Below are 24,994 nucleotides of genomic sequence, written 5' to 3'. Positions count from 1 at the left end.
TTATGAATACAAAGAAATGGAAACAAAGTAGATGACCATTGATTGGGCAATGACCAAACAAGTTGTTGTACACAAATAGAATAGAATATTAATGAACAGAAAGAGAAAATGGATGTGCTAAATATAGAGAAACCTGGCAAGACATAGGAACTGATGCAAAGTGAAGTAAACAATATATACATGACTAAGCCAATGGAATGGAAAGAAAATAACCAAACAATTGAAACTGAATGCTGTGAAATTGGAATGACAAAGTTGGTCCCAAAGAAGAGACATGAGAATCTATCTCCTGGCCTTCTGTGTAGAGGTGGAGGACTATAGATATGGGATACTTCATGTTATGTCAGATTTTTTTAACATGTTAAGTTTTGCTAAACATTTTTCCTCTTTTTAAATTCTTTGTTATAAGCAAAAGTTTGTTCTCAGGTGCAGGTGACAGGGAGGATATATCAAGAAAATATAGGTGATGTAAGAACAAAAGATATCAATATAAAGTCTTTTATTAAGTGCTGTTGTGTTGAAAGACTTAAGAACTCTTATCAGTGCAATGACCAACCGTGATTCTAGGGGACATAGGATGAAACATGCTGCCCACCTCCTGACAGAGAAGTGATAGGCGCATATTTTTTTGATATGGTCAATGTAAGAATTAATTTTTCTTCACTGTTCTTATTTGTACTGAAGACTTTATTGTTCTTTCTTTTTCAGTTAGGTAGGAGAAGGGAAAGAGAGAAGGCAAGTTGTAGTTAACTGAAAAAAATAAAATTTAAATTTTTAAAAGCACTGCTTTAATTATTCTGGTATGTGTATGGCCTTTCTGTCTTTTAATTTATGTGTGTGTGTATGTGTGCTCTTAAATTAGATCTCCATATCAAAGGATATGAAGAGTTTAGTAATTTTTCTCTAATAATTCCAAATTGCTTTTGGAATGTGGGACACTGGTTTGGTCTTTTTCCCTAAGAGAAGTAAGTTGATTTGCCACGGTTATGATTACCCTCAAAGTCTCTGACTATCGTTAAAAGGATTTCTGGAATACTGTGGTATAATAGAAAGTGAATATAGAGGATTACAAGTCAAAAAGATTTAGATTCAAATCCTAGCACTGCCACTAACTTCTTGTGTGACTTTGGGCAAGTCATTTCCCCCTCAAGTTGAGGTTTTTGTTTTTTTTACTAAACAAAGAAGTTGCTTTAGATGAGCTCTACTGTCCTTTCTAGCTCTAATATTTCTATAACATCTCCAACATGTTAAGTGTAGATATAAAGCAAAGAATTCACTCTCCAGTGCCCATAAACTTCTCAAAAAGGGTGGCACGGAAAAACCAATTCATCAATCTCAATGAAAATCACAATAGCTCATTGCCTCTTTTATCCCAGTAGATTATTTCACCTACCCTGTCTCCAATGCCACCTCTAAGGCCCTGGGGGCCAGGTAAGCCAGGATCTCCAATGCTGCCCTTCCGACCCTGTAGACAATATAATAGGGGGGAAGTTGGTTATTGATATTTCTGAAAAATAATTCCAAGATAACAAAAGTTCCTTCCTGGGTAGAGCTCATTCTCTGTTTTTAGATGCATAACTGAAAAGGTGATTAACATAGACACAAGGGAAAACAGGAAGGGTTGGATTGATCAACAATCCAATTCTTTTTTTTGTGGCATTTTATGAGTAACAACATTATATCCTCCTGGGAAGAAATTTTCATCTTTTGATGCTTCTGGATCTGGTATTTCTCCATTCTCACTAGATTGCAAGCCTCTGAGGGTAGGCACAATGTTAGCTTTCATCTTTTCATCCCCTGTGCTAAGCACAGGACCAGGTATTATCATAGATGCATAATAAATTTTTATTTGAATTAGAAGTTATTATTCACTAAACAAGCCACAAAATGGATTCCTTCACCCTTCTCCCCTGCCCCATTTGTCTTACTACAAAGGCAATTGTTGATTATGTTGGGGAGAATTTAACAGTTCTCCAAGTGCAAATATGAAGGACGAATTATAGATGATGGTGCTTTTATGAACGGCACATTTAATCCATAAGATTATATAATCCACAATAGTAAATAATCAGGAATAGAAGAACAAAAACAAATCATTCCTACTTAGACATTGGGATACATTAAGTAATATTCCCCTGACTTCCTAATTATATCTCTCAGCCTCTGGAATCACCCCAGACTCTGGTAAGTGGGCTTTTACCTTATCTTGATGAGCCTTCATCTCACTTTCTGATCATCTCTAAACCAAGCCACCTGCACTGCAGGCATCCTCCCTACCTCCTCCCCACTGGAAACTTAGACTCATCCCTTGGAATTGATCTGGGTTCTGAAAGGTGAGCCCTTAAGTTTCCTGGATTGGGATTTACATCTCAGCCACCTCCAAACAGTGCCTCTGTGGGCACACCCCCCTTCCCTTGCTCTTACCCCTTCCCATCTTCCTTTTCTGTGTCATCTCCCCTCCCTAGAATATAAGCTCTGTGAGGACGAGGATTGTTTTCCTTGCTTCTATTTGTATCCCTGAAGCTTAGCACAGTGCCTGGCTCACAGTCGTGCTATCTAAAATCAAGCTGCATTTCTAGAACACTCAATGCCAGGTGACTAGGGTGACTATATAGATGGTCATGGAAAACACACTCATTTGATATGAGGAGTTGATTGTGGTTAGCAGTTACCGGAGTAACTGATCCATTGGTTGCTACCCTCCCTGACTGTTCATTAGACTCTAGCCAGGAGTAGCCCAAGGCTCCAGCCCACTACTCATTCTTCTACATACCAACAGGAAGGGGTCCCCCACACATTTTTGCCTTCCTCCCTTGACACCTGGCCCTGCCTTTTTCCCACATAGGAAATGAATGGTCCTTCCTAACTATTATTCCCAATATGAGGCCCAAATTCTGTACCCCATCCCTTGCTGACCTAATGACTTTACTGACCTGAAAACCTCTGACTCCAGGGGGTCCTGGTGGGCCCTGGGGACCAAGTGCCCCCTGAAAGACACAAGCAAGAAATAAACATCATTAACTAAAGTGGTTCAGAAGCAACCATTGAGAAGAACCAGCATAAAGCACAAAAAAGATTAATTGGAAAGAGGTTGGTCTCACCAGGGTGAAATCAAAGGGACATAGCAAAGGACCATTGCATGAAGGAGAAAGAGATTTCTTCCTCACCCCCCAACCCTAATTTATCTAAAGATTCTTCATAATGGCTCTCTGTGGTAACAGCCCTTAACTCTGAGCTCCCAGAATATCAAACAGCTGGAAGATTGTAGGAGGGTGAAATAAATGACAGGTTGAAAGATGAGATTTCCTCAATCTGCAAAGACAGAGGCTGAAAGAAGCCAAGATTGGGGTCTATAGTCAAAGAGGAAGAATGTAGACCTGCTTACCAAATTCCTGTGTGGATTTGGCAGATTTAGTGACCTGTCTTAGAACTCAGAAGTTATTTTAGAACAAATTAAAGGCCATCTACTTGACATAATGGAGGCAAATAGATAAGACTTTATACTCACTCCCCAGCAGCAGGTACAGGCTATAAATACAATGAATTCAGGAAGGAATTTTGACAAAAAAAAAAAAAAAAGGAAATGAAAGAAATCCAGGACTACTGAAGGGAAAATTGAGGGTAACTGAGACCTTTTTGACCTTTGAAATTATGAAAGAGAAGACAAGTTTAGCCTACCCAAACCATCCCTGTCAAAGTTGGAATGTTGGACTCCCTGTGGAACATTATAAGGTTGATCCAGGAGAAATAGTCACCATGTAAGACCCTTCCCCTCAGTGCTTAACTGAAAAGAGACAAGACAGTTCCTTAAATGGCACTGGTTTCCCAGGATCAGAATGTAGGATAATGTGGGAATCCATGACTTTGAGGCAATGCCATCTCTATACCCTAACATAAAGGTCAAAAGGAGGTTAGTCCACAGACATTCAGAGGGAAGACAAGAAAAGGAAAGAGCCTTTTTTTCCTCCATGGTATTTCCTGGTCTTTTCAGTCTCCATGTTCCCAACATGAAACCTGGGAAAATCTTTCAAGGGGCCATGCTGAAAAGCCTACATGCCTTCAGTATGGTGGGGAAAGCATTTTGTTGTGATGGCATGACTTATCCATCCCACTCAATGCTACTTGATTTGGCTTATATTTGTGAAGGTTAAAACTGAGTTACTTGTTACTCACTGATGATCCCCTGTGTCCAGCTTCTCCTCTCTCTCCAGGAACTCCAACATCTCCCTATAAATACACATAAAAGAAGATCAGTGGGGGTAGTTAACAACATGGAAATTACATAGCTGCAAGAATGTCAAAATGCCTTGCTTCCATTTCCCACCCTGCTGTCATCTCCCCCATCCAGGTACCTCACCAGAATGAAGCGGAGAGGAGGACCAGCTATTTTCATTACCTCCTGCCAATGGTTTAGTCCAAGGTTGGCTGAGTCAGCCAGAGAAGTGGGTGAAAAGGGATTGGAGTAATAATAAAATAATAGCTAACATTTACATAGTACTTTAAGACTTGCAAAGCATTTTAAAATATTACCTCATCCTCACAACGATCTTGGGAAAATGGGTGCAAGCTGAGAAGTTAAGTAACTAGTCCAGGGCCACACAGCTAGTGTTAGAAGCAGGATTTGAATTCAAATCTTCCTGACTCTAAGTCCAGTCTTCTATCAACTATACCACCTAACTGCCTTAAAAAAAAAAATAATTACCTTAAAAAGTTTCAAAAGAGGAAGAAACAATATACTTACAGGCATACCAGGTTCTCCTGAAGGGCCAGCTTCACCTAGCTCTCCTTGTTTGCCCTGCAAAGAGGAAAGAACTCTCAGCAATAGTCTATTCCTTCCTTTCTCCATCTAGAGAGATGGCCCTTCCCTACCCTTCCAAATCTTTGAGTAATGGAGTTATACCAATGAGAGTCATTAAATAATTCCAAAACTGGAAGAGACTTTAGTTAATAATAGCTAGCATTTATAAAGCATTTTAAGATTTGCAAAATGCTTTATAAAGATTATCTCATTTTATCTTCACAACAACCCTGAGATGGAAAAGCTATTATCATCCCCATTTTACAGATGAGGGAACTGAGGCAGATAGATTGTGACTTACCCAGGGTCACATAGCTAGTAAAGGTCTGAGTTCAAATTTGAACTCAGGTCTTCCTGACCATAGGTCCAATGCTCTATTCGCTGTATCACCTAGGGATCATCTAATCTAAACCCCTCATTTTGCAAATGAGGAAGCTGAGCCTCAGGATGGGAAAGTGAGTGTCCAAGTTTACTTAGCTAGCACATGGTGAAGTTGGGATTGCAGATGAGACTTGTAGATTCTGAGCCCAGGGCTCTTCTTTCTCCTGTACCAGTGGTCCTCAACCTTTTTGGTCTTAGGGCCCTTTTATATTGTTAACATTTTTTGAGGGTCCCTTTATGCTCCTAAGAATTATTGAGAATACCCTAAAGAATTTTTGGTTATGTGGTATATTAGAAATTAAAATAGATAATTAAAAAACATAATAATGTATTTGAAATTTTAAAAAACTCATTACATGTCAACACAGATAACATTTTAAATTAAAAATAGCTTTTCCAAAACAAAAGAAAATAATGAGGAGATTGAGACTGTTTTATGTATTTTTACAAGTCTCTATTCTGGTTTAAGAGAAGATAATATGAATTCTCTTATCTGCTTCTGCATTCAATCTGTTGTGATATTGTTTTGAAATATACAAAGAAAATACAGTCTTACACAGATATGTAGTTAGAAAAGGATGGAGCATTTTAATGGGTTAACAATATCTTATGATTATTATGAAAAGAGTTTTGACCTCTTGGGAGCTACTGAAAGGGCTCTGGAATCCTTTGGAATGGTGCCCTATACCATACTGCCTTTAGGCAGTGGGAGAGACATCACAAAAGAGAATTTGGAGACAATCTTCCTTCCTGAATGACAGCTGGAAGCTTTGGTCCTAATTAGAAGCTCATCAAGATACCACCCTCCCACTGAAACCATGACTATGGAAGAAAGTAACTTACCAGCTCCCCCTTTTCGCCTTTGGCACCAGCGCGTCCAGGTAGTCCCTGGACAGACAGAAAGGAATGCCAGCTGGTCAAAGAGTGAATGGGAGCTGCTGTTACTAGTCCTATTATAGAACATTTTGAGCCCACATAGATCACACACACTTCTGGTATTCTACTTCATACATATACATCTTATCTCTTTGACTAAACTGTAGTAACCTTGAGGGCAAGCACTCTTTATTTTCCCCACAGTGACAAACTAGTACAGGACTGGACACAGAGTAGCTGCTCAAATGACCAACTGTTTGCAGGACTTTAAAGCAAAAACTCCCAAATACTTCAAATTCTTCCCTTAGCTTAGCATAGTGTCTAGCACATAGGAGCCTCTTAATAAATATTTGTTGGATTTAACCCCAGGAGGGAAAAATTCCTCCATGGAGCGCGCACGCGCGCGCACACACACACACACACACACACACACACACACACACAGACACACACACACACACACACACTCATGTCAGATATAGGAAATCGACCAAGAAGGAAGATGGGGATACACAGGGTTTGTGCTTCCCCCCATGTGCATGCACACACACATGTTCTCCAGCCCTGCTACTAGTGACATGACAAGGCTCTGAACATCTTGTCTGCCATCTTGGCTTCCTGCAAATGAGACCCTGTAAATCTATGGATCTCTTCTCAGTGGCTCCTGACCACTCCATTTACTTTACTTCAGGTCCCTGGGATGGTCCTTGACATAGACACTCTTGGCCCTTCTTCTAATCCCCCCTCCAAAAATTCTGATCCCTGAAGAGCTGTGGAACACTCTTATGTATACTCACAGGGAGTCCATTGGGACCCTTCTCCCCAGGAGCACCAATTCGAGCTGCCTCACCCTGTGAAAACAGCAAATTAGGAGAGAGTGCGAAAATGAAGGGTTGGAAAGGGAGAGAATTGGTAAAGCTAAGACTATGGAACGGCTCACAATTGCAAGCAGGCAATAGTTCATATCAGCAGGAAACTGTGGCCTCAAGGTCGCAATTCCCCACCCCTGGACTGTAAGCCCCCTGAAGACAGGGATTGTCTTTTCTACCTCTGCCTAGCTACCCCGCAAAGAATCTTAGTATGATCCTGGGTCCTCAGGCTGTGCCAACAAATACTAGCTGTGGGCGGCTAGGTGACACAGTGAGTAAAGTGCCGACCCGAAGTCCGGAGGACCTGAGTTCTGTTCTGGCCTCAGACATTTAACACCCACACAAAAAAACTAGCCGTGTAACCTTGGGCAAGTTACTTAACCCCAATTGCCCTCCAAAAAAAAAAAAAAGGCAAAAACCAAACAAACAAATACTAGCTGAACTGAATGGAGTATTTCATAGTTCCTGCTTACTTGGATTCCTTTTTTGACCATTGCCAGGTTCAGACTCCACAACCTCTCATCAGTCAGTTACCTGACCTCACCATGTAGCACATGCCACTGCCACAGCCTGGCACTTTATGAGGGTGTCGATTAAATATCTGACTATTTCCTGGATTTTCTCTGGGGCTAGTCACTGCCCCTCAGGACTAAAGTCAAATTTCAGGGCAGTTGCTTGGCATAGTTCCAGGGAATATATGAATGAGATGGAAATGATTCAAGAGGAAGCTTGGATGTTGACTACAGACCTTCTCACCATCATATCCAGGGATCCCATCTCTTCCATCTTTGCCAGGCATACCCTGCAGACAAGAAAAAAATAGTTGTCCTCCCTCCCATTCATTGCAGCGTGGGGGTGGGGGACTACAGATGAGGGATGTCTCTTAGACACTGTCAGCCATGGTTGATGCATTTTGCTGAACTGCTTTTTTTCTTTCTTTTAAAAATCTTTGTTGAAATGGATATCTCATTGTTTAGAGAAGAGGGATAGATATATATTTGGAAAGAGGGATAAAGATAGATACTGAACCTGTTATTTCATTGATAGAAGGAATTCTCAGGAGGGGAAATACCCTCTGTGAATTTAGGTCAGCACCTTCTCTGCAACTTAGAGGCTTAGAGAGTTGCTTGCTTAGAGAATTGAAATATTAGGTGACTGTACCAGGATCACACAGCAGTGTGTCTCACAGTAGGGACTCTATCCACTATGTCATGTTACCTCTCATTATTTGGAAAGAGATGTGATAAAAAGAAAAGGAGGGAGGGAAAGAGGGAGGGAGGGGGGAGAGAGAGAGAGGATGAAAGAGAGAAAGAATGAATGAATGAAAAGAAAAGAAAATACCATAAATAAGATTAATATTTGTTAAAGGAAAACAAAAGGAACCAGCAGGTTCCAGACTTTGAAGTATGTATACTTCTCCCCTACATCTTTGCTTATCAAAATTTTGCCCTGCTCAAGGTCTACTTCCCAATGTCACCTTGAAGCCTTTCCTGACCACCCCTGCTTTCATAGACTTCCCCTTTCTCAAATTTATCTGTATACCACATGCTTCAGTTCTTAATTATGTCCTATCCTCTAGTGTTCCATGTGTATCTTAGTTCCTGAGGTAGACTGTAAGCTTCTTGAGGTCAAAGACCACATCTTATTTTGTTTTCTCTGTGGTAGAACTAAGCAGCACTACTCTCTACCCCCAATTAACAACCCACTGAATTGAATAAAACAGCTACTTATCTATAATCAGCCTGAAAGATCCAGAAATCTGAGGATATATAGTCCCTCAAGGGAGAATTAGGAATGCATCCAAGCATCTCTACCAGCAGATAGGAACATCATGAGAGCAAAGCTTCTTTTCCCATCCAGGAATCCTCAGTCTTCCTCATTCTACTCTCTTCACGTCTACTACCATCCCATAGCAAAAAGACACAGCCAAGATTGTGCCTTCATAGGCTTAAGGTTAAGTAGACATTTGGAGTAGCAGCAATGGAAGAAGGTACTAAGAGAAGAAGTAGAAAAAAGAACAGGAGGGAGAGCAAAGGGAAAGAATGGTGGAGTTGATGGCATTGGCACAATTCCTGGGAGGAGGAGCCCACTTCCATGGCTTTTTTCTCCTCTAAATTACTCTGATGAGCATTCCCCCATTTCTACTATGCCGCCCCCCCCAACCCATGTTCAAGAAATACTACTCTGAAAGTCCCTAGAACATTTTTTTCATTGTGACTTCTGAGCTCAAAATACAATAAAATTACAAAGTTGAAAACAAGCCTAATTTACATTCATATTTTAAAGATATTTTGAAAGGCTATTACTTACAGAGATAAAATAATTATGCTGACACCAAAACCCACAGCCTAGTCAAAAGAACAAGATGTACAAATATCTGCTGTCTCTCTCTACAAGGGCTGCCATTGCTACCAGGATGTAGAGCAAGACTGTGACTATTTTACTGAAATAAAAGGGACTTACAGGCTCTCCAATAGGCCCAGCTACTCCAGGTAATCCTTTGGGACCAGGCCTGCCCTAAAAAAACACACACAGCAAATTACCAATCACTTGATACCAAATGAATAGTCAGACAAATAAAGAAGATCCGTGCATTAGCGGGATACTCAGTCTGGCGAAAGCACATTGTACAGCTGAAAGACCTTTGCTCACATTGAATTGGGATCCAGTGCAAGCCCATACCCTCACTATAAATCTCCCACAGGTAAGGAGGGCATTCTGGCATATTCTGCACTATAACTGGCTCTAAATAGCTTTCCCTCTCCTAATAATAACATTCAATAGAATAACATAGAATATAATCATTGCCTCTGCGAACATGATCAGTTGAGTTTGGCTTTAATGAAGTCCCATCTTGGCTCAGGGGTTAGAGTACAAACCAAATGAATCCAAGGTCGTGAATCCAGTCCCTTCCTAGGAAAACTAGTCCTACTCTGTCTCAGGGCTATCATGCACTTCCTTACTCAGCAGTGCATTGTAGACCAAGAGTTACTGAGTCTTACTGTCTTATGAGAGCTACTAGGCTCAGAAACTATGTACAATATTCTAAGCAGTTCTTCCCAACTACTGGTGAGGAAGTTAGGGTGGGGGTAACTCAATCACTCAGAGTGAATGTTATACTGGTGGATCAAAAGCATCATCTTTAGACTCTAAGAACAGAGCATTATTGCATTACTCAATAGAGAGTTTTGACATCTTTTTTTTAAGAGCGTGCAAAGAACTGATTGGTTTTGAGGAATCAGTGGCAAAACTCAACTGGTAAGAATCACAGATCCTGAGGCCTGTCATGACACTGGAAAAATGGATGTCTCATTTAACTTACAAGGTCACCCTTGGGTCCACGGAATCCCTCTGGTCCCCTCTCTCCTCGATCTCCCTGAAAGTTGAGATACAAATTATTTTCTGGGAAACTGAATATAGAGAAGGTTGTTAAAACACATTGAGAATGGCATAATTTTGGTAGCTTCCTGGTTGCTACAACTGAGGTTTTTATGAGTTCTTTACAATTCTCAGTCTATGGTTAGTAATTAATACATTATCAGCAGAGATCATAACAACATTACTATGAATTCCAAAAGGAGTCAGTAGTAACAGTAATACTATTACTATGAGTATTAATGATAATCATAAATAATATTATGCTATTTCAAGGACCATTGTTTTCATCAGCATGGAAATTAATCCTCTGCACCAAGTCAGATCTCCCAAACCTTTGTAGATGGTTTTAAATTTCTGTGCTGAAAAATGTATCATCCTGCAGCCAAGGAAGTGCATTTAGCCAATCTGGTCCTCAGAGGAAAGACATACAGTCTGTTACTGGGCCCAGATTTGAAGTTTTTCTATACCAGGAAGACCTGTCAGAGGTTGTGATTTGCTGGCATGGTCTTTGACAACCCAAGGTCACCACCAGACCATGATGAAAGAACAGAGGAAGACTGGAAAGGGAAGGGAAGGGATTTTTTTTTAATGGAAGAAACAATAGTGATATTAACATGATCAGGCATTGTAATCCTAGGTATTATTGATACTTAATAATGATATTACTTACTCATAATAACATTTTTATCAGATGTGACTTTTTATGATAGTAATTTCTTTATATTAATCATGTTAATAACAATAACTACCAGTTAAATGTTTTTATAAAATTTGCAAATTCATTACACCATTATCAGTTGAGAAGATGCCCTTTACCTCTGGTCACATCACCAGAGGATCTGAAAAGGTGATTATGGTGTGTTGGAAAATGGTGTGTGTGTGTATGTGTGTGTGTGTGTGTGTGCTCAGGACAGATTAAGGGGAGCAATATTTTACAACTACATCTGGATACTTGTCATTTAAGCAGGAATTCTTTAATTCAATGCAACCTACTTGACTACTGTTATAAAGGCCAGAATGAATATGAGTAAAAACAGTAATCATAATATTATTCTGCCTCATTGCAAGAACCAGCTTGGGGTAGCATTTGGGTTTACTCCTGCATTGGGATGAGAAAGAAAAGAAGGAATAGAAGAGAGAAGAGGAATGGGAACTGACCTGATAGTTCCCTCCTCACAACAATATGATAGGTTATATAGCTAGGACCACTGAGGAACTCTTAGCCAGCCTGGGGACCATTTCCACTAAAACCTACAGTTCTGGAATCAACCTTCAGAAAGGGAGAGAGCTCTGATGACCCTCAATTCCATCTCTGTCCACAGGACTAATCCTCATATCCATGACACCCAACCTGGATCCAGATTTTGTGTAAAAGTTTCCAGGACAGACTGATGATTCTAACTTTGCTTTTGATGGGTGAAAGGAGGGATTGTTAAAGCACTGGAAGCAAATCCTGGGATTTGAGAGCGTGGGGTAGAAGAAATAGAGTGAGATAGCCATTTGATATGCAGAATGATACTTACAACTTTCCCAGGTGGTCCTGGAACTCCTGGGGGCCCTCGGAAGCCAATTGGTCCCTGTAAAGAAGACCCATACATTAAGGGGATACTGAGTCTCTGGCTAGAGCAACATTATACAGCTGGGAGAGCTTCACTTACACTGAATCTCCCCAACAAGGGACCCAGTTCAGTCCCATACCCTCACACTATAAATCTCCCAGGGGTAAGGAGGGCTTTCCCAGTATATTCTGCACTATAACTGGCTCTAAATTGCTGTCCTCCTCCTAATAACAAATTAACTAGTACTGTAGTAGTACATTATGTTTTTAAGGTATACATTAATGATTGCCAGGTCTGAAGTCAGGAAGACTTGAGTTCAAATCCAACCTCAGACATTTACAACTGTGTGACCCTGGTCAAGTCACTTAACTTTTCTTTGCCTCAGTTTCCTCACTTGTAAAATGGGGATAATAATAGCATCTACCTCCCAAGATTGTTATGGAAATGAAATGAAATAATCATTTTAAAGCACTTAACACAATGTCTGGCATATAATAAACACTTTATAAATGTTATTGTTGTTATTGTTTTCCTTAATCTATATTCACGAATCAAATCTAGAACAAATACTAGCTTTGGAGTCAGAGGACATAGGTTCAAATCCCAACCTTGTTACTTACTACTTGGGTGACATTGAGTAAGTCACTTAACTCCCCTGGATTTCAGCCTCCTCCCCTCTAAAATGAGGGGGCTGGAATAGATGACCTGTGGGGTCCCTACCTGTTCTTCTAGATCTATGATCCTTTAAGTCCTACCTTCTCTACAAAGCTAAGGTCTAGCCTTCTTTTATTCATAACCTATTTATCCTGTATATATGTGTGTGTGTATACAAATATTTGTTTCCTTGTCATCTTCTTCATTAGATAGTAAACTCCTTGAGAAGAGAGACTATCTTTTGCCTCTTTTTGTATCCACAGTATTTACCATAGTGGCTGGCACATGGTAGGTGCTTTATAGTATTTAGTGATTGACTAATCCATCCTACATTGATAAAGCATGGCTATGAGCATAACATGCTCCTTCTCAAAAACCTTTAGTGACTCCCTATCACCCAATCAATATTGCATGCAGTTCTGGGTGCTACATTTTAGGAATGACATTGACAAGTTGGAGCATTTCCAGAGGTAGGTGAATAGAATTCTAAAAAAATCAGAAAAACAAGCCCCATGAAAATAAGTCACAAGAACTGGGGATTTTAGCCTAGAAAAGAAAAGATGTTTAGGTTAGAGGGAGGTGGGAAAACATGTTCATTTTCTTCAAGTCTCTGCAGGGTGTCACTGTGGAGAAGGAAGCAGCTGTGTTCTCCTTGATGTCAGAGGCCAGAAACAGGCATAATGAGTAGAAATGAAGAAAAATTGATGTAGGTTCAATACATGGAAAAATTTACTAACAATTGGAGCTATCCAAAAGTGGAATGGGCACCTCAGGAGGTTGAAGCTTCCCCATCACTGGAAACCTTTGAGTGAATTCTGGATGACCCTTTGTTGAGGCTATTGTTGAAAACTGACCTGTTTAGATGTACTTTTGTCAAGTGACTTCTGAGCTGTCCTCCAACTTTGAGATTCAGTGATGATTCTGTAAAGCAGTGCCCTGGCTTCCAAGGTCTACCATAAGACAGCCTCAACTTGTCTTTCTAGCCTTATTTCCTTCTAGTCTTTTCATGAACTCAATATTCCAGGCAAATTAAACAACTTGCTATTCCCCAATCATATCAAAAAGGAGAATCTTGTACTAGATAAGTGGAAAACTAGACTTCCTTAATATTCTGAGATCATTCTTTGAAATCACACCTATGAAAAGAGTCAAGGCAGGGTACCATTAACCCAGTGCTGAGGAAGGGAAAGCAGGAAATAGGCAGTACTTACACGATCTCCAGGTGGCCCCAGTGCACCAGTCAGTCCCCTTAGACCCCTAGGGCCCTGTAGGAAAAAGGAAGTAGATAAGACTGAAGGGACCAAGTTAAATGAAGAGGACATAGGGAAGAACTAGGGAAGAAAGAGTTGCAATAGATTGTGACATTTGTGGAGTTTTAAATAAGGAAACTTTGAGGGCAAGAGATCTTGCATGAGATCATCTTGAATAAATTGTTGCTTTTGTAGCTGCAAGACTGAAGATTATACAAAGATCACTTGGCTGAGGGCCACATGCAGAGTTTTGGGCTGGGGAAACATTCCTTAGTGGAAGGGTTTTCTTATTCAGGAAAGAAGCCAAGTGATTGAGGAGACTCTTCTGGCTAGGGATTGTCCAACAATCCTCTAATACTGTCTAATAATCATGGTGGAAGAAAAAGGTTATCATGAATTGTGGTTCTTTTTAGTATGCAATTCCTCAAACTATTTAAGTAAAAGCTTTTGCCTTGATTGTACCTACTAGAAAATGAAAGTTTGAATTTCCATGAGTCTCATCTTTTAAACTGGACATCAGAACATGGGAAATATATTTTCATGTGCCAATAGCTCTAACTGGTGCAGAGATGTTTTTCATGCAATCAGTCTCTGAAATAAAAGGCTAAAGAACAACACAATTCACAGATAGTTTACTTGTTCCTAAAATGCAATGTTTGATAAATTTTACAAATTAGTATAATTAGCTAAAATGTCAGTCAATGCTAGAGAGAGCCTTGGAATGCAGAGAGTAGAAGGAGCTGAGTGATCTAATTTTGGGCCCAGCTTAAGCTGTTTACATCCCACCCTTCAGGTTTCTCACTTGAACCTTGCCCAGTTCTTACCTGTAGACCAGTGGTTCCAGGGATACCAGCAGGCCCTGGGGGACCAGGATCACCCTGCAATGGAGATCACCACTAACTTAGAAAGGGCACAGTCACATATCTATCTGACACATCTGCATCCCCTTCATGCCTAGCATCAGTTCTTTTGTGGCTGTTCTGTCTCACCCCACCCCAAACACACACCTCAATGTTCGTTTCCATACCAAAATGTTCTCACCCTCAAACATATAGGACATGAATTTCTTTAGTTTCTATTCTGTAATCCCTCTGTCTTCTGCTTGAGATTATGAGTTTGCAGAGGACAAGGACCCATGAGGAGTCATTTTGTATGACTCTCTCAGTGCCCCACACCAAAAAGTTCTCAAAGAGCCTGGATACTGAAATTATATTGTCACCATAATCCTCCCAGCAATCTCTTTGTTCTGTCATCTCCACAGGGGCATCCTTCTTTCTTCTTCTTCAATGACAGATAGACACAATTCAGTGGCATTTACCTTCTCTCCATCTTTCCCCACTTCTCCTTGCTCCCCTTTATAACCAGTGGGTCCCTGAGAGCAGAAAAGATAAAGAACATGTCAGACTTCCTAGGTCTCAGGACTTTAGTACACCTTAGAGCTGCATGTCAAATTCTGACTGAGCCAGAGCAGAAGGGCTATGGAGGGCCCTCCATCTGAAGCCATGCCCTAGAGAATACCATACAGAAAAGCAAACAAACAAATAAAAATCCAACTCTAATAACCATAGCCTGAGTGTATCCCTACTTTAAAGATGAGGAGATTGAGATCCATGAATATTAAGTAGCTAGTTCAAGGTTGCCCAGTTAATTATTAGTGCTAAAACTCAGTTTTTCAAACTTCTGGACCATTGTTCTTTTTCCTATGCCACTCCAGCTCTCCTTTCCTCTAAGTGACTGATTTTGAATAATTGGACTTTAGCTTCATCCATCCCTTGCTACTTGCTAGAGATCAATTTGGTAATAAAAACTACTTTAAAAATAGTTGTTGAAAAGATCCAGAATATCAAGGGAATTGATAAAAAGAAATACTAGGGAAGGTGGCCTAGCCATACCAGATCTTAAATTGTATCATAAGGCAGCAATCATCAAAACTACTTGGTACTGGCTAAGAAATAGAGGGGTAGATCAGTGGAATAGATTAGGTACACAAGACACAGTAGTCATTGATTACAGAGATCTACTATTTGAGAAATCCAAAGACCCCTGCTTGTGGGATAAGAACTCACTATTTGACAAAAACTGCTGGGAAAACTGGAAAATAGTATGGCAGAAACTGGGCATAGACCAATGTCTGGCACTGTGTAACAAAATAGAATTCAAATGCGTGCACAATTTAGATATAAAGGCTGAGAATGGAAGAATGTATGACCAAACAAGAGATAGAGAACATCATGAAATGCAAAATGGGTAATTCTGATTACATTAAATTGAAAAGTTTTTGCACAAAGAAAATCAATGCAACCCAAGATTAGGAGGGAAACAGAAAACTGGGAAAGAATTTTTTACAACTAGTGTCTCTGATAAATGCCTTATTTCTAAAATATATAGAGAACTGAGTCAAATTTATAAGACTACAATTCATTCCTCAAATGATAAATGGTCAAAGGATATGAACAGGCAGTTTTCAGAGGAAGTAAATAAAGCAATTCATAGTCATATGAAAAAAATGTTCTAAATTACAATTTACTAGAGAGATGCAAATCAAAACAACTGAGGTAAAACATAACATTTATCAGATTGGCCAACATGACGAAACAGGAAAATGATGAATGTTGGAGAAGATGTGAGAAAGTTGGAACACTAATTCATTGTTGGTGGAGTTCTGAGCTGATCCAACCATTCTGGAAAATAATTTGGAACTATGCCCAAAGAGCTATAAAATGTGCATACCCTTTGACCCAGCAATACTGTTTCTAGGGCTGTATCCCAAGGAGATTATAAAAATGGGAAAAGGACCCACATGTACAAAAATATTTATAGCAATTCTTTTTGTGGTAGCCAAGAACTGGAAATCGAGGGGATGCCTATCAATTGGTGAATGACTGGACAAGTTATGGTTTATGAATGTAACAAAATACTATTATGCTAAAAGAAATGATGAATAGGTGGACTTCAGAAAAACCTGGAAAGATTTATACGAACTGATGCTGAGTGAAATGAGCAGAACCAAGAGAACACTGTATACAGTAACCGCCACAGTGTTCGATGACTGACTTTAATATACTTAGTCCTTCTCAGTAATGCAATGCAAGGACCTAAAACAGTTCCAAACCACTTATGATGGAAAATGCCATTATATACAGAGAAAGAACTATGGAGTCTGAATGCAGAGTGAAGAAGACTATTTTCTTTTTTGTTTTGTTTTGTTTCTTTCTCATGGTTCCTCCTATTCATTCTGGTTCTTCTATACAACATGACTAACGTGAAATTATGTTTAATGGGAATATATGTGTAGAGTCTATATCAGATTGCATACCATTTTGGGGAGGGAGGAGGGTGGCAAGGTAGAGAAAATTTAAAACTTATATAAGTGAATATTGAAAACTAAAAATAAATTAATTAACTTTAAAAAATAGTTGTTGTATGTGAAAGGTGGCAGGGATAGGGAACACAGTTCTTGGACACAAAACCAGTTTCATTTCAATTTCAAAAGCTCCTTATACCTTGTTCTGGTCAAATGGCAGAAACCAGAGGCCTGCACTTGTCAGATCCAACAATTCAATTAAATAGGCATTTCTATAGCACCTTCTATGTGCAAGGCACTGTATTGTGTTGGGTATCTTTTTTGGGGAGAGGGGGCAGTGTGTTGGTGTGGATAGGGTTTGAACCTGTGCTTTTGATAGTATTTGAGGATTCCCAGTATGACAACTCTCTCTACCAATGCAGGTCAATATTTGATCTGTAATAGAGAGTTAGCTGGGGCACTGAGAAGTTACATGTCTTGCCCAGGATCACATAATTTGTCTATGTCCAGTATTTCATACAAACTAAACAACATTCTAGACAAACAGGTCTTGAACCCTGGTCTTCCTGACTCCAACATTCTCTGTTGACTAGGGATACCAAAAAGAAAGGTGGGGGGGGGAGGGGAGGAAGGAAGGAAGAAAGAAAGAAACGAGATAAAGGAAAAGAAGAAGAAATGAAAAATTGCTACCCTCTAAGAGCTGACATTATCTTGGATGACCACATCCCAGCATTACAAACACTGGAAGTGAATGGGACAGCTTTACAAGATTACAATGGATCCCTTTTGACTCTTTAAGGTTAAATCCTGCTTCCACAATCAGGTCTTGACACTCAGTAATTGTATTTCTTGCTTGGACCTGTGGGCTTACCTTGAATCCTGGCATTCCTGGGGGTCCAGGTGGTCCAGGTGGGCAGATAGAAGGACACTGCAAGAGAACAGAAGATCTAGGATCAGAATTTCTTCTTCTCAATATCCTGCTGACTGCAGGAAGACATACAGAGCAAATTTGAGTCAAAGGTCTGGGAGCTCAGGGGCAAAACCAAGATGGTTTCAAAAAGGCAGGGACTCGCCTGAGCTTTCCCTGAAACTCCTCTAAACAACTTTAAATAATTCCTCAAAACAAATTCTGGAGTGGCAGAACCCACAAAAAGACTGAGTGAAAGAATTTTCCTGCCTGGGACAACTTAGAAGGTTGACAGGAAAGGTCTGTTGCACCCAGGTGAGAATGGAGCTTATTCCAGCATAGGCTGCTCCCCAACAAAACAGCAGTAAAAGGCCTACTGAGAAGGCTACTGAATCACTGGCCCCAGTGGTAGTTTCTGTACCTCTGCCTACAGAGAGTAAGGGGGTCAGACAATGGATCAAAACAAAATTACAAGAGCCCCTTTGTTGGCATGTTGTCTTGCCCATACTTGGATCTGGGTCATAGTCCTGGATCTTAGTACCAAACACTAGCATACTAGAGCTTGTGGCCACCCTGCTCACAATTCCAGGGTAGAAAAGAGTGCTTGTGGAAACTCAAAGACCAGAGCACAGGCCAGGAGACTAGTAAATACACCTTTTCCTAGATCATACCACCTTGGAAGAACTGAAAACTTACAGGTCCCCAGAATTATCTCTGAAAACAGCTGCATAAAAAACTTGAAACAGCACCCCCTCTACTCCAGAAGCAGAGTTCAACTTTGGCATAGAATTAAAAGTCAAGAAACAGGATGTAAAAATGGGCAAAGAGCAGAAAAAGATCCTGACTATATAGAAGGTTACTATAGCGACAGAGAAGATCAAAACACAAACTCAGAAAAAAACAGCAAAGTCAAAAGTGCTACATCAAAAGGTACATTAACAAAAAGTATGAATTAGTTTCAGACAATGCAAGAACTCAAAAAGGATTTTTAAAAATTAAGTAAGAGAGGTAGAGGAAAAATTGGGAAGAGAAATGAGAACGATGCAAGAAAATCATGAAAAAAAGAGTCAACATCTTGGTAAAGGAGGCACACACAAAAAAATACTGAAGAAAACAACACCTTAAAAAACAGAATAGGCCAAAGTAGTAAAGGGCACAAAAATCCAATGAAAAGAAGAATGCCTTGAAAAACAGAGTTGGCCAACTGGAAAAAAATATACAAAACTCCACTGAAGAAAAAAAACTCCTTAAAAAGTAGAATTGGTCAAATGAAAAAGGAGATATAAAAACTCAATGAAGAAAATAATTCCTTAAAAATTAGAGTTGGGCAAGTGAAAGCTAATGACTTTGTGAGACATCAAGAACCAATAAAACAAAATCAGAAGAATAAAAAAAAAATAGAAGAAAATGTGAACTATCTCATTGGAAAAACAACTGACCTAGAAAATAGATCAAGGAGAGATAACTTAAGAATTATTGGTCTACCTGAAAGCCATGATCAAAAAATAGCCTGGACATTATTTTCAAGAAATTATCAAGGAAAACTGCCCTGATATTCTAGAACCAGAGGGTAAAATAGAAATTGAAAGAATCTACTGATCATCTTCTGAAAGAGACCCCAAAATTAAAACTCCCAGGAATGTTATAGCCAAATTCCAGAACTCCCAGGTCAAGGAGAAAATAGTGCAAGCAGCCAAAAGGAAATAATTTAAATACCATGGAACCACAGTCAGGATAATAAAGGAAATTGGTACACAAAGGCTATTTCTAAGATGATTAAATGGATGGATGGATGAATGGATGAAAAACATTCATTAAATGATTACCATATGCCAAGTACTGAGCTAAACATGTAGGAAACAAATAAAAAAACCAGACAGTGTCTGCCCTCAAGGAGCTTACATTTTAATGGGGGAGGCAACACTTGTAGAGAGACATGGTGGGAGTCACAGAGTAGTGAGTGCAGCAAAAGAAGAATTTGTTGATAGATCTTGCCCAGAGATAATTAAAGTATTGATTTGGATACAGAAACTTGACTTTCCACCAAGAAGAGAGGGAACAAACATTTATTAAATACTTACTCTGGTCCAAGAACTGTGCTAAGCACTTTACAGACAGTATTTCATTTGATTCTCACAACAATCATGTGAAGTAAGTACTAGTATTATCCCCTTTTTAGAGTTGAGGAAACTGAGGCAGAGAGAAGTTAATTATTTTCCATACACCTAGTAAATGAGGTTGGAATTGAACTGAGGTTTTCCTGAAGTACTGGTTCTATATTGTGTTCTATTCACTGTGCCACCTAGCTGCCTCCATGACTAGTCAAGGTTCAGACCCAGCAATGACAAAAAAAGGGAACAAATGCAGGATATTCACTGGGCTTAGATCAGTGACCACAGGAAGTTAGTTAGATGGTGAAGGGGTGTTGATTTTCATAATCTTTCCTTTTTTCCCCCTGTCTTTCATGGTATTCATGGATAGACCCCACTTTAAGAAAGCCTATTATTTGAACATCTAAATTCTCAAGATCAATTAAGAGGGTAGTTAGTCACTGTTTGCTTTACAAAAGGATTTTTCAATTCACCAAGGGACTCCTAGTTCTTGAAAATGGCAAACTCTCTTCACATTTAAAACAATGACATGATTTACATAAAGTCCATTCCCCAAAAATCTTTTCAGGACACATAATGTCCATTTGTAGTTATATAGCAACTTCCTTCGATCACTCCCTGACACATCTCCATTTTTCAAAGGAGTAAACTGAGGCTTCAAGAGGGTAAGAAAATATTCCAAAACATACAGAGTAAATTAGTATCAAGTCTGGGATAGAAATCCCATTACCCAACCTCAGAGCTTTCTGATAATGATTGCTCACATTTCTGTCACACTATAAATTTTTAAAAGTCTTCCCCTAACAATAACAAGAGGTAGACAATGGAAGAAGTACATTGCTCAACAAGTAAATATCACAAGACTTGTTATTAGAGAACGGAGGCATCTAGGTGGCACAGTAAATAATGCACTGGATCTAGAGTCAGAAAGATCCGAGTTCAAATCCAGTCTGGTATACTTACTAAGTGTGTGACACTGGGCAAGTCACTTGACCCTTGTCTTCCTCAGTTTCCTCAAATGTAAAATTGGGATAATAGTAGCATCTACCTTAAAGGGCTATTGTAAAGATGAAAGAGATATTTGTAAAGTGCTTAGCACAGTTTCTGACACATGGTAGGTTTTTTTTTATTTATTCCCTTTTCAATGTATCTTATTCCCTTTTTAATAAATTAAATATTTATTCTTTTCCCCTCCTTCCCTAAATGGTTGGCAGTAAGCATCAGGGCAGAACTGAGGTCTAGTTGCTTTTCCTACCACAGGTGATTATTGCAATAACCATTAGCCTGCCTCTTTTTTCTTTAGTACAAAGCAGGCAGGTTAATTCAAAGTCCAAAGGGGAGGCCCAGGGAGAGAAGCTATGAAGTCCTCGAATAAGATGAACTCAGTTCTGCCCCCAAAAGGCTGACTGCATTTCTTTGAAAAAAGTGAAATTGACGCACTTTATTTTTGGCTCTCAAAAAGGAGAAAAAAATACACCCTCTCCCAAAATGGTTTTTCTTTTAAAAATACACAGAAGTGGGGCGGCTAAGTGGCGCAGTGAATAGAGCACCGGCTGTGGAGACAGGAGGACCTGAGTTCAAATCAGGCCTCAGTACTTAACACAAAAACTAGCTGTGTGACCTTGGGCAAGTCACTTAACCCCAATTGCCCTCCAAAAAGTGCAAAAAAAAAAATACACAGAAGTGGTGTTAACAGATGTTGTCATAAACAGCTGCCAACTGAGTCTTTTCAAAGGGAAGCTGGAAATAGTTTCCAGTGGGGGCAGGGATAAAGGAAATCATTTTCTGTCACTGACACAAGCTGACAAACATCATAGGATCATACATTTAGAGTTGTAAAGTACCTCTCAGACCATCTATTCCACCTATCAAACACTATGGCCTGCAACCAGATCAACATGTCATTGGGAAATATTTAATAAAAGAAAAATGCAATAGAACATAGATAATGTTAATATATGGTTTTCAAGTCAGTATGTGGCCTGCGAGGATAGTTATGCATGGTTTAGTGACCCATTTCTATGTCAATGACTTTGATACTACTGATCTAGTCCAAGCTCTCATTTTATAGAAGAGGAACCTGAGGACTCAGAAATTTTCTGTTTAAGTGACAGGTTTGCATAGCTATTATGTGAATGAGGCAGGATTCAAAATCAGGCCTTTCTTATTTTAGTCGAGTGCTCTATCCCTCATGCCACCTAGTTATCTTGAGGTAAAAATGAGTCCCAAGGCCCATACTAGTATCTGGCAACCCTCAAGACCTATGCAGGATGGACCAAAGACCCGTGTTTAATCCAAACTTGCAAATGAAATTCCAGTCCACCTTTCTCCCTGTGTGAGTTAGAAAATGTTTAAATGCAATATTATATGCTCTTTTATTGCTATATTGTTACTCTAGGTGAATAGTTTTCTGCAAGAAGGATTCAACATAGCTTTACAAACATGGGGTAGACCATCTTCAGTAAGCAAAACACATTTCAGCTCCCTCCTTTTTCCAGGGGCCTCAAAGCATTTTGTAACCACCCCTCAAATTCTTCAACCTTACTGATCTTCTTTGAGAAAAGGCAAATAACATCCTCTTCATTCTCCAGATTAGTTTAAAAAACATACACAACAACTTAGAGATAGTCAATCCCTTGTCCATAATCACCTGACTGAACTAGGGCTGGAATCAAGAACAAAATCTAGGGCTCTTTGCCTGGCCCTCTCCATTTGCTTCTCTGTGTCTTGGTTCCTGAGGACTGTACACCTAGGCCCAAGTCAACCCTTCTAGAAGACAAAGAAAAATTCCTACCTGGAGGTCACCAGCACCATCAGGAAGAACCCCTGGGTGTCCCTGAAATAAAAAATATTTTAGAGCATCAACTGAAGCATTTAGATCCTTCCCTCTTTGTCTCATGCTCCGTTTCCACTAGAGGTTGACCTGAGGACTTTGGAATTATCCTCAACATTGCATCATTTATCTTCTTTCTGTCTTCCCAGTTTTATTATGAGCTCCCCAATCAGAGGGACCAACCTCTTCCAATCACTGATCTGTTGCCACAGTACCTACTATAGGAATCGCTACAGTGCCTACTACAATGAACCCAGTGAGTGCCAGTAAGTTCTTATTCATTGATTAGTGGGTTGAGTGATGAAGTCTCATGCTAGGACCTTCTAGCACCTTCTGATCAGAGAGAAAATAGAAATAAGCAGGGGGTCTCTGAATGGGGTACCCACCACTCCTGGAAGTTTAGTCTCTAGGTATCTAGGGTTAATTATTGCACAGGAAGATAGGTGAAAACTTGTCAACCCATATTCCAAAAGCTGTCTTCCTAAGGGGGGTTAGTAGTATAGTAATTCAGTTATCTGCCAGGAATTTCCTCTTGAGTAGAAGGTCTTACCCTGGGGTCCATGAAATTACTTCGTAAAATTTATACATTTTGATAGAAGTATTTCAATTTAATTTGTTTCTTTGTTTTATTTTATGCATTTAAAAACATTATTCTGAGAAGAGGTCCAACGTCTTTACTAGATTGCTAAAGGGGTCCATATCACAGAAAAGCTCAGAATCCCTTCTCTAGAGAATGGAAATAAAGCGAAATCCTTCTAATTCCATGCCATAACCCTTGCCAAGGAGCAACACAAGGAGCTAATAAGCTTTCCCATTTTGGAAATGAAGTAAACAAAATCCAGCTCATGCTTTGCTTCAGAGACAGGCAAGAACCAGACAACCTGGCAAGGGCAGAAGATGGGGAATTTTCCTGTGGCCAATTGGATGTGTGACTTCAGGATTCTGCCCTGTAAATCCTTCCTGAGAGGAAAGAATACAGGTGGCCTAAACTCCTGGACACGGCTCTATGTGTTGACTTCTAGAAAGTGTTCAATAAATGTTATATGAATTAATGGGAAAATAAAGGACAGGTATGAATGAATTGGGACAGATCTCATCTCTGACACCCCAGACAATCACTTTGCTTCAGGTCCTATTCTCTCCTAGGAATTAATCTTTTTTTCTTTCCTGGAGCACGAGGAACTTGGGTTAGGAGTTTGGCCTTAGCAGAAGGAAGAAAGTTGGGACCCATCCCAGTATTAATCTTTTCTTCTATCCATCTTTTTCTCAAATCCTCCACCTCGACCACGAAATCCCTGGCCTTTCTTTGCTCTCAGCAAGTTGATACCAGTACTTACGGGAGGTCCTGGGGGGCCTGGGGGACCAGGTAGCCCTGGGAGTCCAGATGGTCCCTAGGAAAGGGAAGAATCATGGCTCATATAAGGGCACAACTGTTACTCTGAGGTTGGGAAAGACAAGCAATGATGAAAGTCTCCTCTAATAATGAACCCTTCCCCAGTCCATCCTGTCTTTGTTCCAAGACCAAGTTGATATAGTTCCTGACAGGCCTCCCTCCCAACTTTAGCATCTGTCTCACTCACTCACTCACTCACATCCAGGGGTCAGGATGATATTTCTGCTCTTCTGGCTGTTTTCTAGAGCTGTGTCTACATCAGCAAAGTTCTTAAACTATGAACAATATATAAGCAAGGGACTGGATTTGTGACACCCTGTCTTTTCTGCATCCAGCCCATCTCAGCCAGGCACCATGAACAATGAGCACCTACAAAGTTTTTTGATGATACATATGTGGATTGATAGCATTGTGTCTGGCCCTCTGAAGTAGGGACCTTATTGTGTGTACATGTGATTATATGTGTGTATGCATGTGTATTATGAAATGGCTAACCTATAAATACTTATCATTATGGTACAGAAATACTAGTTTAACCCAGAAATATTAACATGGTTTTAGCACTGGAGTAGTCACTCACAGGGGGTCCACGGACTCCATTTCCTCCTGGGAGGCCACTCAGTCCAGCCTCACCCTGAAGAAAGAGAAAAGAAAATATATCAGGACTTGCTTCTTTCAGTT

The 24,994-nt window shown here is 39.8% G+C and overlaps 1 protein-coding gene across 1 annotated transcript in view; it reads right to left on the bottom strand.

Annotated features, from left to right (window-relative positions):
* COL9A3 (collagen type IX alpha 3 chain) overlaps nt 1–24,994 on the bottom strand; it is a 58,772-nt gene that overhangs the window by 17,393 nt on the left and 16,385 nt on the right. The window contains exons 8-24 of the mRNA XM_069072562.1: nt 24,894–24,947; nt 24,258–24,311; nt 22,882–22,923; nt 17,941–17,997; nt 15,084–15,137; nt 14,590–14,643; nt 13,727–13,780; nt 11,826–11,879; nt 10,247–10,300; nt 9,388–9,441; nt 7,673–7,726; nt 6,853–6,906; nt 6,023–6,067; nt 4,742–4,795; nt 4,174–4,227; nt 2,934–2,987; nt 1,394–1,465 (exon numbers count right to left, since the gene is read on the bottom strand). Of these exons, the coding sequence (XP_068928663.1) occupies nt 1,394–1,465; nt 2,934–2,987; nt 4,174–4,227; nt 4,742–4,795; nt 6,023–6,067; nt 6,853–6,906; nt 7,673–7,726; nt 9,388–9,441; nt 10,247–10,300; nt 11,826–11,879; nt 13,727–13,780; nt 14,590–14,643; nt 15,084–15,137; nt 17,941–17,997; nt 22,882–22,923; nt 24,258–24,311; nt 24,894–24,947 (918 nt within the window). The remainder of the gene's footprint in view (nt 1–1,393; nt 1,466–2,933; nt 2,988–4,173; nt 4,228–4,741; nt 4,796–6,022; nt 6,068–6,852; nt 6,907–7,672; nt 7,727–9,387; nt 9,442–10,246; nt 10,301–11,825; nt 11,880–13,726; nt 13,781–14,589; nt 14,644–15,083; nt 15,138–17,940; nt 17,998–22,881; nt 22,924–24,257; nt 24,312–24,893; nt 24,948–24,994) is intronic.

Source organism: Petaurus breviceps, unplaced genomic scaffold (genome assembly GCF_028583685.1).
Source record: "Petaurus breviceps papuanus isolate PSGF00001 unplaced genomic scaffold, PetGlider_PUasm1.0 90847, whole genome shotgun sequence".
NCBI classification, from domain to species: domain Eukaryota; kingdom Metazoa; phylum Chordata; class Mammalia; order Diprotodontia; family Petauridae; genus Petaurus; species Petaurus breviceps.
This window is presented reverse-complemented; position numbering and strand designations above follow the sequence as displayed.